The sequence below is a fragment of the Ictidomys tridecemlineatus genome, chromosome 12 (assembly GCF_052094955.1).
Source record: "Ictidomys tridecemlineatus isolate mIctTri1 chromosome 12, mIctTri1.hap1, whole genome shotgun sequence".
NCBI lineage: Eukaryota > Metazoa > Chordata > Mammalia > Rodentia > Sciuridae > Ictidomys > Ictidomys tridecemlineatus.
Genome location: NC_135488.1, coordinates 9,125,588 through 9,141,782, shown reverse-complemented (window position 1 = coordinate 9,141,782; position 16,195 = coordinate 9,125,588). Strand labels below are relative to the sequence as shown.

The 16,195-nt window shown below is 51.2% G+C and overlaps 1 protein-coding gene across 5 annotated transcripts in view; it reads left to right on the top strand.

The window, feature by feature from the left end:
• The first annotated feature begins 235 nt into the window (after nucleotides 1-235).
• The window catches only part of LOC144368993 (uncharacterized), a 388,140-nt gene continuing 372,180 nt past the window's right edge, over nucleotides 236-16,195 (top strand). For 2 of the 5 annotated variants that reach the window (XM_078028018.1, XM_078028016.1), the window contains exons 1-9: nucleotides 246-901; nucleotides 5,745-5,932; nucleotides 6,899-7,104; nucleotides 7,341-7,546; nucleotides 8,620-8,734; nucleotides 10,117-10,232; nucleotides 10,398-10,628; nucleotides 11,723-11,837; nucleotides 14,142-14,242. In XM_078028018.1, coding sequence (XP_077884144.1) covers nucleotides 860-901; nucleotides 5,745-5,932; nucleotides 6,899-7,104; nucleotides 7,341-7,546; nucleotides 8,620-8,734; nucleotides 10,117-10,232; nucleotides 10,398-10,628; nucleotides 11,723-11,837; nucleotides 14,142-14,242 — 1,320 coding nt within the window. In that variant the 5' untranslated portion in view covers nucleotides 246-859. Of the gene's footprint in view, nucleotides 902-5,744; nucleotides 5,933-6,898; nucleotides 7,105-7,340; nucleotides 7,547-8,619; nucleotides 8,735-10,116; nucleotides 10,233-10,397; nucleotides 10,629-11,722; nucleotides 11,838-14,141; nucleotides 14,243-14,408; nucleotides 14,526-15,499; nucleotides 15,615-16,195 lie in introns of all 5 variants that reach the window. The other 3 variants (XM_078028013.1, XM_078028014.1, XM_078028015.1) reach the window with 3 other exon arrangements.

Genomic DNA, 16,195 nt, shown 5'->3' with positions numbered 1-16,195 from the left:
CACTTCGCCATGCCTGACATTGTCGGTAATATTTATCGGCAAATGTGAGATTTGCAAAGATCCAATTCTATGTGCTCCTTTCTCAAAGAGCCTTAGGCAGGGCTATAGCATACATAAATATGAAGTAAAGGCCTAGTTTTTAAAATGTCATCCATCGAATAGTTGACACATGTCTGAGATATTTTTTATTTTGGAGGAGGAATTATTTAATAGGGAATTCCAACAGCTACATGATAGTGAAATGAGAAGTCTTGCATCCATTTTGTTCTTTGTGATGATTTTGATGAGTAAGGATAAGATACTTCCTTGTTCCAATGAAGATGTTGCCCACTTCTGTGAATGGATGCACCGTGTCACCCACTACTTGCATATCTGCATGTTGTGCTTGACATTAACATCGTACTTGGCAGGTGGCAGAAAGTCAATACTGAAGTTAAGCTCTGGTGTTCTAGCAGCTGTGCTGCAGATCCTTGGTGTGCCACCTTCTGCAATCCATGCTGCTCTGTTCATGTTCCTATTGACTCCCTGGTGATGAGCATCATGGTCTCCTGGTCTTGAGAATGGCCAAGCATTTCTCTGTGAATGTGGAAGGTGGGCATGTGGAAGGCTTCAGGGAGGAGGGATCATTGATCATGTACTCTAATCCATATGCCTGTTTAATGACCTGTTTTTCTTCTTGGGTTTTAAGGGAGACACTGCCCTCAAACACTTCTGTGCAGCTGGGAATGCAGGCTTCTGCTTCACCTTGAAGGAAGCATTCCTGAATCCTTTCCAGAAAACATGAGAAGAGAGAGTGAGCCTCTGGTAACATGCAGGTTCCTTGCATTGCCCATGGGCTAGAGGAGAGAAGAGTTGCTTCATGAGATTTGATCCCCTTTATCCTGAAAAGTTCCACATGGAGGTGAGTCCCCAGCATGTTTAGACATCATTTCAGACATCTTTGTTGATGGAAATGAATCACACCCCCTGATGATGTAGAAGAGCTAAAGATGGGTTTGCTATGAATTTTCTATTTCATTTCTCAGGGCCTGAGTCAAGCCAGCCATTGTGCTGTCAGCGCATGAGCTGCTGGTCAAATGTGAGGAAGTGGTCTTGCTTTATGAAAACACCACCCTGAGTCAGTGAGCCAGAGGCAGCCTGGAGTCCCTGTTTTTCTGTAAAGGCAGATTGCTGTGGATGGCCTCTGGCCTCGTCATGCAGCCCTGCTCAGAGTAGGGGATTGAGGGTCCAGGTAGATCCCAGTTCCTTTTGACCTTTATTGCCATTGGGCCGCCCCAGGGTCCTTGGACTCTACCTGGTCTTCTGGCCTGGGTCAGGGGATGTGAGGTTTGGAATCCCCCTCTGTGGCAGGATCCCAGGCCCCCCAGCCACTTGAGGGCAGCACATCCTTCCCTAATTGTGTTAGAGGGGGAGGATATTCCCACCCATCCTCATCCATGCTCATCCCACATTTTGTAGCTTGACACCTGAGGACCTTTATTCATTGACTTACGCTAAGATAAGTCAATCAGCAGTCTCCCAAGGATTTACATTGTGGTAATTGACACCAAACATCCGTTTTGTAATTCAACCATTTTGGAGGACACAGTTGAGTGGCATTAAGCATGTTCATGTTGGTGTATAGGCGTCACCACCATGCATCTCCAGAACTCACATGGACATACTCTTGCCATCAATGCGGAATTCTAGTGCCCTTGAGGCCCAGGAAAAGAACATTGTACTTTATCTTTTTATGAACCTGATAATTGAGAATCTGAGATAAGTGAAATCCTACAAAATTTGCCTTTCTCTGGACACGATCATTTTCAAGGGATGCAGTTCACCCCCACTCGTGGGCATATCAGGTCCACTGCTAACTCTGCGGGTGTTTCAATTGCACTCTCAGTGACAGTGGTGACTGTGTGCACATGAGCTGTGTGTCCAGCTCAGATCCCAGGATCTAGGGTCTTTGGTTCCACGCAGCCTATAGGTTGCCTTTTCCTCCAGGTGTCTGCAGGCCAGTGGCACAAAGGCCCTGGGCCTGGTGGTTTCTTTAGGTGAGTGCAATACGTGTCCACAGTGTCGTGGGACATGATGGACTATAAATAGAAGCAATGCCTGGATACTCCTGGGATCTCAGTAGGCTCAGCCTGTGTGCTGAGAATTGTTGTGACCTCCTAATTAATGGTCCCCCAGAATCCCAGAGAAAAGGGCAAGTCCAGAGCAGTGGAACCTCACTGTCTCTGAGAGAACTTTTGGGGTGGGGGGCCGGGATACATTGATGTGAGGACTCTGATGCAGAGTCACGTTTTTCGAATCCAGGTAGAGGTGCTCAGGAACAGCCTGGGCTGGCACGTGGGTTCCCCACCTCCACACCTGTGGAACATCTTGGGGCTCTGATTAGCACAGCAGCCTGACCACGTGAGGGCATCTGCTGTCTCTGCGTACAGTGAGCTGGGTTTTCTTCACTTCTCTCAACAATTCCACATAACACCAGCTCTGAACCCAGAGTCCTGGGCACTTAGTTGAGGCTCCATCAGCTCCCACCTCTCTCTACCTGACAGAGCCCTCCTGGCTCCCTCTGCACTCATTACATTGAAGATGAAACCCTGGAGGGTGGGACTTCCCGTCATCCAGAAGTTCCCAAACACATTCCACTGTTCCTGGAACTCAAATGGTTGGGGGGGGGGCACAAGCACCCTGGCATCCATGTGTGGGAACCATGGTAGTATAATCAAGAAACAGGAAGGAGAGGGGTTGGACTGATCAGTACAGATGGCAGGGCCTAGTACAGAGTGGAATGGAGAGTTCTCACCCGGGGTGATTGTTGTGATGTGCACAAATGCTCTGCTGGTGCTGGGGTGCCCGCATGGTTTCTGGGGTCTTGAAAGGCTACAGATGCCCACAGAGTGTTCTCAGATGCACAGTGGAGGCCCGTTGCAATATGAACATGTGGAAGAAGTAGGAGACCCCCTTAGTGTGGAGGTGCCATCTAGAAGGCAGCCTCACTTCTCTGAAAAAGTTGATTGGAAAAAAAGGGTCCGTACCTGTGCCCAAAGGGCCATATATGCCCCTGGAAGTTGGTGGTGGAAATAGTTCTCCATCCATTAATCACTCCCTCACTCACTAATGTCTTTGTGTCCTTGAGAAAGGCTCTCTCTTTCCTGGTTTTCCTGAATAGAAATCCTCTTGCCTCTTGGGTGAATAGGGTTATGGGTTGTGCAGAGGGTGGTGGTTTACTGAGCATCTTAAAGACTGTCCTTTATGGAGCCTAATGATCCCAACTGGGGAATGAGGCCAGGGTCCTAACTGTGGTTAGTGTGAGGACACCATGGGTTCAGAGAGGGAAAGAAGGACAAGGGAAACTCAGATGTCCCTTCATGGCCCCTGGAGTTAGAGGACTTACCCCTTTGCACCTGGGATCAGGAGACCTCATTTCCTCGAGGACACGCACACTCAGACGTTAATCTTGAGTGTGGGTTCCTTTCTTGGGTCCAGGGCTGTTGTTAGCCACCAGGAATGACAGTGCTCTCCATGCTTAGTGGAGCCAGTTTTTGCCAGGAAAGAGCTTGTGGTCACGCCTTGTGCGAAGCATCCCACGCCAGGGGCTCCCATCCCTACATTCCTGTCCTGAAAGGAAACCACTCAGAGGCAAGGTGGGTCCAACCACCTCCCATGTGTTCACTCATCACTGTGTTCCAGCAGTCACCCCAGTTAACAGTCCTGATGGGATTGGATGTGGCTCAGAATGTCACCTTCATGAGCTCTACCCTGCCACAGCTGCAGTTCTGCAGTGGGAGAAACTCAAAACTTCAGAACACATGCACATGAAAGAAAAGAGCAAGAGCCAGAGCCCAAACAGGGCCACATGTGGCAAGGACAGCTGTAGTGCCTAGGTTGGGACTCAGAATGATGTCAGTGGGGTGGCATTGCTGCTGACACCAGCATGATAACAGAGAGCCAGCCCTGCTCATTTTGCGGAGCAGTGTGTTGGGGAAGGCAGAAGAAATTGAGAGGCAGGATTGAGTTTGGCCCTAGGAGGAGGTTGGGTAAAAGGCCAGTGTGTGTTGGAGGGCCTGGGCAGATAGAGAGAGGCCAGGGCACACCCCAAAGCCTGGAGACTGCACTTGATGTCCAGGGTTGTGAAACACCACCTCCCCTCTTACTCACAACTGAGAGCAAGGGGCATTGATGTGTTCAGTTTGTGTGCGGCTGCATCCAAGGTGGCTCGGCTAGGCACCTCTGTTTCCTCGACTCAGGAGGCTGAAAGTCCAGGCTCCACGGAGGCTCGGCTGGGAGGATCGGACTCTGAGTTTATGCCTGTGTTCCTGGTAGGATCCATGTTGGCTGAGCCTCAGTGTTTTTGCAATGAGAGGATGGGTGACTGTCATGTCTTTATCACAGGACACCCTTGCTAAATGGATTTGTTTGCTCTGGGGAGGAAAGAGAGAGAGGGGAGTGGTGCTGGAGACAGGGATGCAGACAGGGGTCATGGACTTGGCATAACTCAGTCTTGGAGGTGATATCCCATCACCTGTACCCACTTCAATTCCCATGAATCCAGAGGCTGAGCCCCCTTGAGGTGAGGGGTGAACCGGTTCTGGGCAGCAGGATGCTGTGGTACCTCGGAGTCTCTGTGAGACCCCAACACTAGACACACTTGGCCCTTTTGAAATCTTAGGAGAAGCCTTGGGAAGTTGTATGGCAGAGGGGAGCAGCCTCTGCATCTCAGTCCCCTCCAACTTGCCATGGTGTAGAGAGGAAACTGCAGCCACGATGGGACGGACATTGGCCACGTCCCTGTGTGGGACACAGGCCTGATTGAGTTGGGGTGCATTCTTTGTCTCTGCCCTTCTTGTGATTGTCCCATCTCTACATTTGTGCTTTAGCCACCTGTGAGTCCCATCTCTGATTTCAGAGAGAATAGAGGGTGTTATGGGCCAATAGACACAATAAACCCTAGAGATTAGATGCTACCCTACTTTCCAGAAAAGACTGGGCACACCATGAGTTGCACAATGATGGGACCAGGGTCCAAAACCTGCTGAGAGGGAAGGACTGGTTGTGAATGCATTTTTGAAGGCTCCAAGCTGGAACTCTAGTGGCACCAAGCAGGGCAGATGTTGGTGGGGATGTTTGGGTAGTTGTTGGTGAACACCTGCGCACCTGAGATGTTTAGGCATGGAGGAGAAATCAGCAGCTCATAGGGCTTTTGAAAGTGGTCTTATGTGAAAAGAGGCTCAGGTATGGGCACAGGAAATGACATCATTGCCTTGACAATGGATCAAACAGAACATGGAACCCTGGTATCCAGGCACCCACTTAACTGACCAAGCCATCCGAGCTCATTTGGTTGGAGAAACTGGAGTGAGAAGGATGTTCTCCTGTGGTTACAAACAATGCCGAGCCTCAGGCTCCCAGGAATCTCAGGGGGGCCAACTAGCCCTTTTGTGGATGCACTGGGTGAGGCTTCATCTTAGACGCCAGAGCCTCTGGCAATTGTCGCAGAGGAGCTCAAGAGTAACAGTGAGTAGCACAGGGCAGGTGAGCCCAGCAGGCCCTCTAGTCTGATCCCTGATGAATGGCCCAGGACTGCTATTCTGACTGTGTGTGTGTGTGTGTGTGTGTGTGTGTGTGTGTGTGTGTGTGTGTGTTGTACTGATGGGAACTGTCCCATTGTGCTTTGACTCTAGTGTATTGGCACAAGTCATTTTTCTGTTTGTCACCATTTCCATTTTAAACCAACATTCTTGGTCCCAACCCAGGGTGAAAATGATGAGAACACGGAGGAGCCCTTCAGGGTACAGAGCCTTGAACTTTACAGGCAGGACCAGCTGAGGAATGAGCTCCTGCCTGTCATTTGTGGGAGGAACCTACATTTCAGCAGCAACATGGGGTTAATCTCCTGGGATTCCATCCCCACCCAGCAGGTGCTGGATCTCTTGTTCCCAAGGTAAGCACCAGACCACCAAGCCCAAGTGTGTAGCCCCCTCATGCCTGGGTCTTGGGGCTGCCGTGTACCTCGCAGGGACCCAAAGGTTTGTGATACCTAATGAGATAGAGGACCACACTCATAGTGGAATGTCAGTCCCAAATGGGATGAGTCCTGGAGGTGCCTGCCACAGCCTTGCAAGGGGAGTGAACTCCCCTCTCAGGCAGAGAAACCATCCTGACTCCAGCTGATCCAAAGAGGTCTGTGGAGCATTCCCCACACACTGGGCACCACAGCTCAATGGTGTGCACTGAGCTCATTCCCAGGTGGACTCAGCGAGGCCAGGTGGTCTTTCTAGTGTGATATTGGCTTTGTGAAGAATGTAGATCTGTGCCAGAGGCGTCTCAAAACTCAGGCCTTGGGAAAAGCACTTTTGGGTTAATAAAGACATGTTAATTTCCATAGTGGGACAGAGCATCCTAGCTGGGACATAGCTGGACAGGGGCTTTGGACATGGTGGCTCCCACACCCAGAGATATGTGGGAATCAGCAGTTTGGGCTCATTCACTGATGAACATGGAGAAAGCACCCACTGTGTGAAGATACGTTTCCAGTCACGTTTCATAATTCATTGAAAAATAGGGTGCAAATGACTGCCATTTTGTCCCTTTTCATGGGGGTCAGCCTCAAACCGCAGGTGCCATGAGTACATATCCTACATGTGACTGCATCCCTGACTCCATGGGGAATAACTGCACGTTGTCCTCTTCAGTGACTATGGTGGACCCGTGGACCAACTTCAACATGGAATGGGCTTGGGGTCAAGAGGGTGGGCTCCTGTTTCCAGAATAGGGACCTGCAAGGTGATTTGACTTGGGAAGGCTGAGGAAAGACTGCTCTCCCCAGTGTAGGGTCAGAGGTTTTCTCTGGAGGCCGTGACGAAGGCAAGGCCAGGGTTTTGCTGACTCCACACCTTCCTCCCCACAGTGCCTCACCTTCCTTCCTGGGGACCTGGGTGAACCTCTACTCCGAGGCTTCCCATCAGCCTCCAGGCTTTCTGAGTCTGCAGCAGCTGCTATCCATGTGGCTCCTGCTGGGAGGCTTGAACCTGGAACACCAAGCACACCACCTCCTGGCCGCAATTGAAGATGGCAAATCAAGCCAGGCAAAGCCTGAGAGCCAGGCGGACTGTGGTGAGTACCTAAGGGTATATGAGGAAAGGTCCGACTCTTGTCCCACTGCAGGGAGTCTGTATGCCTGGTGTTGGGCTGGAAATTAGGACAAGCCTTTGTCCATTCAGGAAGTGACCCCAGTCTGCAAAGAGGTCCTGTGTGGGCTAAGGGCCTGAGTTCTTCCTGGCAGCAGGGGTATTGTCTGTCTGTGGGAAGGTCAGGGCAAGGCAGTCATGTTGGCATCTTTTCTCCTCTAGCTACATGCTCAGTTTCTGTCACGGCTCCTCAGCCAACCCCAGAGCCAGAGCCTTCTCCCAGGGAAGGGGCAGAGCCAGAGTCCAGGACATCAGGGGTCTCTACTCGGTCCTCCCCAAGGCCCCAATATAACAAGCGGATGAGAGGCAGGTGCCTCATTCACGTCTACCTGGAAAAGGAAAGGACAACACAGTATAGGAGCATCCTGGTGAGTCTTCGAGCAGGGGAGTCTCCTGGGAGCCCACAGTGGGGAAGACCGAGTCCACAGCAAACACTTTGGACTAGGCCTGTCTTCTTGAACTGGAGCTTCTGGAAGGTCAGGAAGGAGAGCAGAAAGTGAGCAAGAGAGAGGCAGGAGAGCAGCAGCATGCCAGGTCTGGGTGCGAGTGGGCCTGCGTGTTTTGGGGTGTGCAGGTCAGAAGTGCAGGAGTGAGTGCTGGGTTCAGAGGAGGTCAGAGAAATATCGAGGGTACAGGCCATCCTCTACTGACCTTGCTAATGAGGAGGAGTATATTGAACCGTGGAGGTTGAAGCACAGGAGTTGGCAGTCATTTTCTTGTGTGGGGGAGGGGATATGTTGCTGGTTGAAGGGAAGGGAGCCATTGTAGAATGATTAGGGTGGGTAGGTGTGGGTCACAGAGAACTGGGGGCCTTGGAGGGGCCCATTAGTGTCCTAGTTTGCATGTATGTGAATAGAGATTTAGCGGCTCTCTCTGCAGAATTTTCCTGGGTGTGGAGTATCCATCATGAGACTCTGGTGTCCACCTCCAGGGGAGCCATGTTGAACCACTACACCTGCTGGGTCTGAAACTGCTGACACCCCAGCAAGCACTGACACTCTCGAGCCCAGCCGCTTCCATGCCTATCATTAAAGAGTCCTAGTGTGTGTTGTGCCCTGGCTGTCAGGACCAAAGCAACTAGGGTTTGTGCCTGGTCCACACAAAAATGCAGCTGTATCCCAGACCAGAGCAGGGATATGGAAGTGCACTGGACCATTCCACCCATCTTGATGGGACTAGAGTGTGTCTGTACAAAGTCTTTTGGTCCTTATTCCCTTGTCCCTGTAGGGCATAGCAGGTTGAAGCAAACTCTTGTACCAAGACTGGACTAGAGGCTCATAGGAAGACCCCCACATGATCACATGAAGGCCTCAGGTAGCAGGGTATCAAGATGGTTCCCTTGTGTTGAGAGCTCACTTGTCTCTGATTGTCCTTGAGCACTGTCCTCTGGGTAGCTACTCCCAAATTCCCTCTCTGATGAGCTTTCTCCAACCCTGCTCAGGTGACCTGCCAGGACAGGGCTCCAGTCATCATCCGCAGGGCCTTAGATGCACACTTGCTCCAGCAGGAGGACCCAGAAAACTACGAGCTTCTGCAAATTCTCTCGAACCATCAGAGTAAGTGGAACCATCAGAGGGTAGGGAGCAGTGAGTCACAGTGGGCTCACGATAACTGGGAGCCAAAACACAGTGTGCATTGACTCAGTGCCCAGGATGAGTATGGTAGGACTTGTGCATAAAACAAAGTGTAATGATGGGGCATCAATCTGCAGGTTCTTCATGTTCCCCAGGGGCTGTGGACCTGCCTATCATGTGTTCTTTCCCTGGCCTGAGGAGGCATTGCAAAGCTATTATCCACAAGGGGCCAAGAAGAGAGGCTTCTTTGTCTTGTGTCAAAGAAGACAGACAACCACAGGGTGCCTACTTTGGCGACCTTTCCTGACCTAGTTGAGTACATGAGAAAAGCAGTTCAATGAAGAATCATTTCTGGTTTCCAATCTTTCTATTCATTGCAAACTGAGTCCACTTAGGACCAGAGGCCATTTCTAGAGAGAAGAGTGTGGTAGAATAGAACCCTTCACAGCTTGTAAACTCTTCTTGGAGAGAGAGAGAGAGAGAGAGAGAGAGAGAGAGAGAGAGAGAGAGAGAGAGAGAGAGAGGGAGGGAGAGGGAGAGAGAAAGAAGAAGAAGAAAGAGGAGGAGGAGGAGGAGGACGAGGAGGAGGAGGAGGACAAGCATGAGGAGGACGAGGAGAAGGAGGACATGGAGGAGGAGAAAGAGGAGTAGAAAAATGAAAATAAGTTGAAGGAGGAGACCATGAATAAGAAGGTCAAGATGACTTTAAGAAAGAGCATGAGGAGAAGATGAAGAAGAACAAGAACAATAAGGAGAAACACAAGCCGAACAAGAAGTATAACAATAAATTGATTAAAAATGTGAATGAGAATTATACTCATGAGGAGAAAATGCAGAAGTGGGGAACTCAAGAGAAATATATATCTCTGGATGGCACAGCCCTGCTGTGGACATCCTCCACCTACGCTCAACACACCTCCAAACCAGACCCCTCCAATTATTGTAGCCCTGTATGAGTGGATGAATCCACTGGCAAGGTGGAGGCACCCACCATCAAGTGCTTTTCCCCAAACCCACCTGTGATCATTGCTGCAGTGTGGAGAAAACCTTGAACACATGAGTCTTAGGGGACCAATCTAGATACAAAGTGTAGCTGTTTGTCTTTGGTGGGTCCAACGTGAACTAAGAGGGTCTAGGGTACAAGGGGCTATTTCCTTGAAAGGTGTTCCTGTAGGGGACCTCCTGTGCATAGAGGGTCCTCAGGGAGGAATCAGTGGGGAGTCTTTGGTGGAACAGTAGCTGGATTCGGGGGCTCTCAGGTCTGTGTGTGAGACCTGAGCTGGCAGAGGCTCTCAGTTGTGGGGGATGTTGGGTAGTGTATTCCTTGAGTGTCACCTACCACGCCTCTGCCCCTGCCTCTCCAGAGCTGAGGATCCCTGCAGATGGAAACGTATATTACGCCCTGGATGGCATAGTGGATTATGACTTTCTTCTTCGGGAAACAGCTGCCAGCAAGTTGTTTAAAGTCAAGCCAAAGGAGGTAAACAGCCACCTTCTTCAGTCTTTACTCCTGGTGCCACTCCACATCCTCCAAGGGGACAAGAACCTCAGGTTCTGGATGGATGTTGTAGAATGCCCACAGAGCCAATGCCAGGCTGGGTGGGGTGCAGGTGCTGGGCTTTGCTGATGTTGTCATCCCCCACAGTTCTTGGAGCCTTCTGTGGCAGTGGCATCCAGGATCCCAGCAGCTGTGAGCAGCAGCTCTGCGGTGGCTGCAGGACCATTGCCCCAGGCCACCCAAAGCAATGAGTGGTGCATGAGAAAAGTCACCAATAGCAGCTCCTCACCGCTTCACTCCAGCGAGCAGGTGGAAGACAGCCGCTTTGTCCACGTCCTCCTAGAGGGACAGAGCCTGAGGGAGACAAAGCGCATTCCGGTAAGCCTGACAGCAGGGCTGCCTCCTGGGTGTCCACACAGTGGAAGGCAGGAGACACAGCTAACCCTGGGGCTGTGGTGGGAAATTAAGAAGAGAGAGGTCAGTCTTAAGGGCTTGCCCTGAGGGGGGAGAGCCTCAGCATGCCCAGCTGCAGCGGTGAGTGGGCCTGTGTATTGTGGGTGTGGCAGGCCAGAAGTGCAGACGGACAGATGAAGGCATCTGCTGTGGACAGATGAAGGCAGAGATATGTCCAGGGTGCAGGCTGCAGTGCCTAGAACTTGGTATTCTCAATGAGTGAGGTTGGAGCAGAGGAGCTGGCAGTGACTTGTCACATGTGTAGGAGGGGGTGTGTTCCTGGTAGCAGGGAAGAGAACCTCCTTAGCATGACTAGGTGTGGAAATTTGGGGTCGGATCACCTGGGGGGTCATGCCACAGCTTCGGAATGTCAGCCTTTTCATGTAAGTAAATACAGAACTATAGGGGTTCTTGGCAGAATTTCTATGGATGTGCAGTAGACACGCTAATGCTGCAGGTGTCCAGCTGCAGAGGAGACATGTTCAGTGACTGCCAGTGCTGAGTCAAGTACATCATTAGAACCAGACCCGCACCGAGCTTCCAGAGCCCAGGGCCTCTCCAGGCTATCATGAAGCACTCAAGTGCACACACTTGTATCTGAGTCTGTTTTGTGTAGTGGCAGTCAGGACCAAAATTTTCAGTGCATCTGCCTCTTCCACCCACAAAGGCAGCCTGCATCCCAGAGCACACTTGGTGCGCAGATCCCTGGCCCATTGCTGTCATCTCAGTGAGATGAGAGTGTGTCTGTGCATAGGTAGTTTGGTCCTTTGACCTGAGTGAAATGTGGCTCCCCAGGGGGAGGGGAGATGGCAGGTACAGGCAGATATTTGTACCAGGATTGTTCTAGTAGCACGTTGCAAGAAACCAGGGGGTATATGGAGGCCACACTCAGGTAGCAGGATAACAAGATTGTGCCCTTGTATATGTAGCTAACTTTTCTCCTGAATGTTTGACCACAGTCTTCTGGGTAGCTCCTCTAAAAGCCATTCTCTGATGACATTTGTCCCACCCTGATCTAGGTGACATGTCAGGAGAGGGTGACAAGCCTCATCCGCAGGGCCTTGGACCAAAATTTGTTGCAGCATGAGGATGTGGACAACTTTGAGCTGCTGAGAATGATGTCTCTGCATGAGAGTAAGTCAGACAATCAGACAGTGGGGAGACATGATCCACAGTGGGCTCAGGATAACTCACAGCCAAGAGAAAGTGGGCCTTGGCCCTAAAACAGCCAGAGTGTGGTGGGCCTGGTGCAGGAAACCAAGTGCAGTGATGGGCGTGTCCAATGTGGAGGTGTTCAGTGCGGCCCCAGGGGGCTGCTGGACCTCCCTAAACGTGTTCTCCCCTGGACCTGGTCTGGCAATGCAAAGCTAATATCGATGAGGGCAAGGCAGAGAGAGAGGCTCAATCCATCATCAGTTTGGTTTATGGCTCACTGATAAGGATGCCTTCAAATGAAGAGGAGCAGAGCTTGGGTCCTGATTGGATCAGCATTGCTATGGACGGAAGCCGCACAGGTCCCAATCCATGGCCAGGATATGAGAAGTCCTGCCTACTCAAGAATGTCAGGATTGCAGCAGCTGGGAACAGGACTCAGTGAAGAGGAAGTCAAGGCCAGGGGACAGCCTGTTTGGGTTCTATTTGGAACAATTCCAAGTCCTCTGTGCCTGGGTGCCCATCTCCTGGAGATATCAGAATGGCCAGGTTATTATTCCTTCCAGCAACAAAGAAGGGCATCTGAAGAACAGAGGCCACAATGCTGAGCTGTCCACAATGCCAGTGCTCTTTCCTTTCTTGTGAGCCCGACACTCCTAGCCTCCACCATCCCAGCCTGTCCACAGTAGAACCCACCATCTGTCGGGCACGTAAGTGAGTTTTCCCATTTTCACACACCGCCTCATTTGAGTTGGCTCTGTCTCACACATGAGGAAGACTGAGGTGCAAGGAGCTGGGCAAGGGGCAGTGTCTGCGAATCTCAGGGACTTGGGAGGCAGTGCAAGGGGATGGGGATTTCCAAACAGCCTCAGAAACTTCGGGAGACCCTTTACCCAAGTCAAAAGGCCTGGGAATGGTCTCAGTGCTTAAGTGCCTCTGGTTTTATCCCTAGTAAAAAAATAAGCCAGTCAAAAGGAATTACCAAACCGAGAATCTACAAAGGTGATTTTAGAAACAGACTTTCAACCCAAGCATCAGTTGAGAGCAGGCTCCAGACCAGGGGAGGTTTGTGTGTAACAGACGTCAAAAGGGAGGACTCCGGGGGGCCTGGAACCCACTAGGTGTGATGGCATCTATGCCTTATGGCAGGAGGGTGGCAGTGATGCTGGCCCTCTCCTAGATTTTGGAAACCTTGTTTTCATTGGGGAAGCTTTATGGAGGTGGAATCTATTTTAGCAATCCTGGTCCAGATGAGGTGCTGACTACCACAGGTAGAAGCCTATCCAGAATGTGGTGTGTGTTATTCAGTCTTTCCTGACTGTGACAATGACAAAGAAAGGAAGTCACTTGTCTTTGGTCTTGGTTTCACTCCTGGCCATTGATTGAGAACTGATTTCATCTTGGACTACTGAACAGAGGCTGCATCTGGGCAGAAGAGTGTGATAGATTTGAACTCCTCAGGACGCCCCACCATTGCCAGAGAAAGAAGGAGAAGGAGGAGGAGGAGAAAGAGACACTCCTGAGTGGGGAGAGGATCACACGATAAAGAGCAGGAGGCAGAAGAAGAAAAAGAAGGAGGTGAACAGAAGGAAGGGTGGAGGGAGATACACAAGAAGAAGAACAAGAAGGAATCATGTAAGAACAGGAAAAAGACCCAGAAAGAACTACAAGAAGATGCAGGACAGAAAGAAGAGCCAGAAGTAGAACAAGAACCAGAATAAAAGTACCAAGCAGACAGCTCCTGATGAGAAACAAGGGGAAGGAGAGCGATCCTAGAAAACAATAGAGTTCTCCAGGGCACCACCCTGCTGAAGTCCTCCCATGTCCATGCCCAACACACCTCTGATGGATACCACCTCCCCTCCGCGTATTCATCCATGAGTGGATTCATCCAGGGCAAGGGGATGAATTCGCCCACCATCCAACGCTTCCCTGAATGCCCATGTGTGAGCATGGCTGCCCTGGGGAGAAAGGCCTAAGCACAGGAGCCTTTGCCAATCCTGATGCAGATCCTAGCAGTGTCCCTTTGGCAGATCCAACCTGCACTGAGAAGTTCTGGGCCCAAGGTGCTGTTTCCATTGCCAGGTGCTCTTTTGGTTTAGAATCCTGTACATCATCTTCTCCAGGGAAGAATCACTAAGGAAGTCTTTGGTGGCACTGTAGCTGGATAGGAGGGCTCTCAATTCTGGTGCAGGCTCGCCCTGGCGGAGACTCTCAGGGGTTGTGGGTGTTTTGTGGTATAATCCTTGAGTGCCACCTAACAATTCTCTCCACTTTGCTCTGCAGAAATCAAGGTCCCTGACCACTCACTGATGTATCTGTCCATGAATCCACAAATAAAATATTATTTCATCGTGAGGAAACGCCGCGAGGTCAAGGGAAAGGAGGTAAACACCTACCTTATTCAAGCTGTACTTGTGCTGCCATTCCACTCCCACCTGGGGAAATAAGAAGCCCGAGCACCTGGACATATGTGCTAGAAGCCCATAGAGCCAACTGACAGGCTGGGGTGGCTTTCTGTTTCTGGGTTTGCTGATGTTCCATCCCCCACAGTTCTCAGAATCAACCTGCAAGTCCTCCAGGCCGCTTTCCCACAAGCAGGTGGGAGACACCTGCTTAATTCGTGTCCACTTAGAAACACAAAGTCCAAAGATGGCCAAGACTGTTTTGGTAAGCCTGGGAGCAGGGGTGTCCCCTGGTGCTTACACCTGGGTGGGGAGCAGACACTGGTCCAATACCATGAACTACTCATGCCCTCTTGAATTTGGAGCTTCTGGATGATCAGGAGGATAGATGGGAATCAACAAGGAAGAGGTCAGTGTGAAGGGCTGGAGCTGAGATGAGGGAGAGCAGCAGCTTGTCCACCGCCATGTCTGAGGGAGTCTGTGTGTCAGGTGGCAGCATGCAGTCCAGAAGGGCAGAGGCAGGTATGGGTGACAGATGAGAACAGGCCAGGACCTAGGTTGCAGGTTCCCCTGTATGGGATGCTGGCCTCTATGGAGCAGGACACCAGTATGAGGTTCTGCATGTTCCTTGAACAAGGAGCTGAGAGGGTCTCTCTGCAGAGTCAGTATGGATGTGGAGCAAGCACACTAAATGTCCAGGTAACCCAATGACCACCCTTGCCGGATGAGGTGCCCTCGTACACCCCAGCCAGCACTGAGCCTCTGGAGGCCAGGAGCTCTCATGGCTATCTTTCGTCACTCCTGTGTGTGGTCATGTTCCTGGGTCTGATTTGGGCCCTGGCAATCCAGACCAAAGCCTCTCGGTTTTGTGCCTAGGCCATTCCCAATGCCGCCTGCATCCTCGGGCAGACCTAGGATCTTGGAGGCTATTGTCCCATTCCTCCCAACTTGTGGGATGAGATTGCATCTGTATGCAGGTAGTGGGGTCCTTTCACTTGGAGAGAAGTGCAGCTCCACAAAGAGCAATGGCAGGTCCAGGAAGTCCTATGTACAAGGATTGGGCTAGTAGCCTATGTGAAGAGCCCACGCGATGAGCAGGAGGTCAGCCTCAGGTAGTAGGGTCATGGATGTTGCCCTTGTATTTAGAGTGGAGGTGCCTCCAGAATGCCCCTGCCCACTGTCCTTGAGTAGTCACTTCAAGGCCCATTTCCTGAAGGCCTGTCTCCCATGCTGCTCCAGGTGACCTGCCACGATCGGGCTCCTGTCGTCATCCGCAGGGCCCTCGAGCTACACTTGCTTACTCAGGAGAAGCCGGAGGAATATGAGCTGGGCCAAATCATGTCTCACCGTCAGAGTAAGTGGGACAATCAGGTGACAGAGAGCAAGGGTCAGGATGTGGACTCAGGTCAACTCTTAGCACCAAAGAGTAGTCTCTGACCCCCAAGAACACTCCAACAGGGTGTGTTGGGCTCATGCACAAAGCCAACTGCACTTCTGCTGGTGTAAGCTCTCCAGGTGTTTTGGTATACCCCAGTGGCTAGTGCGGCTCCCCCACCAGGTGCCCTGCCCTGGACATGAAGACGCATGCAAAGCTGACATCATTGAGGAGTGAGGAGGAAAGCCTCTTTCCAGGAGCAGTATGGTTCTGTGGTCTGAGATAGGAGTGGTTTCAGAGGAACATGGGCATGCATGGGCTAAAGATGGAACTGGCATTTTGTGGACTGAAGCAGTAGGATTGAAAGCCTTCTGTGTGACAAGAAAACCACTGCCTGGGCAGAGCATTGCCAAGATTCTAGCAAGCAGTAACAGGATGAAATTGGGAAGAAAACACAGCCTGGGGGACAGCTTGAATCATCTGTTTTTGCATAAATTCCATGGTCTTCCGCACCTGAGTCCACTAGCCAAGGAGTGATCCCAATAGCCAGGTTATGATCC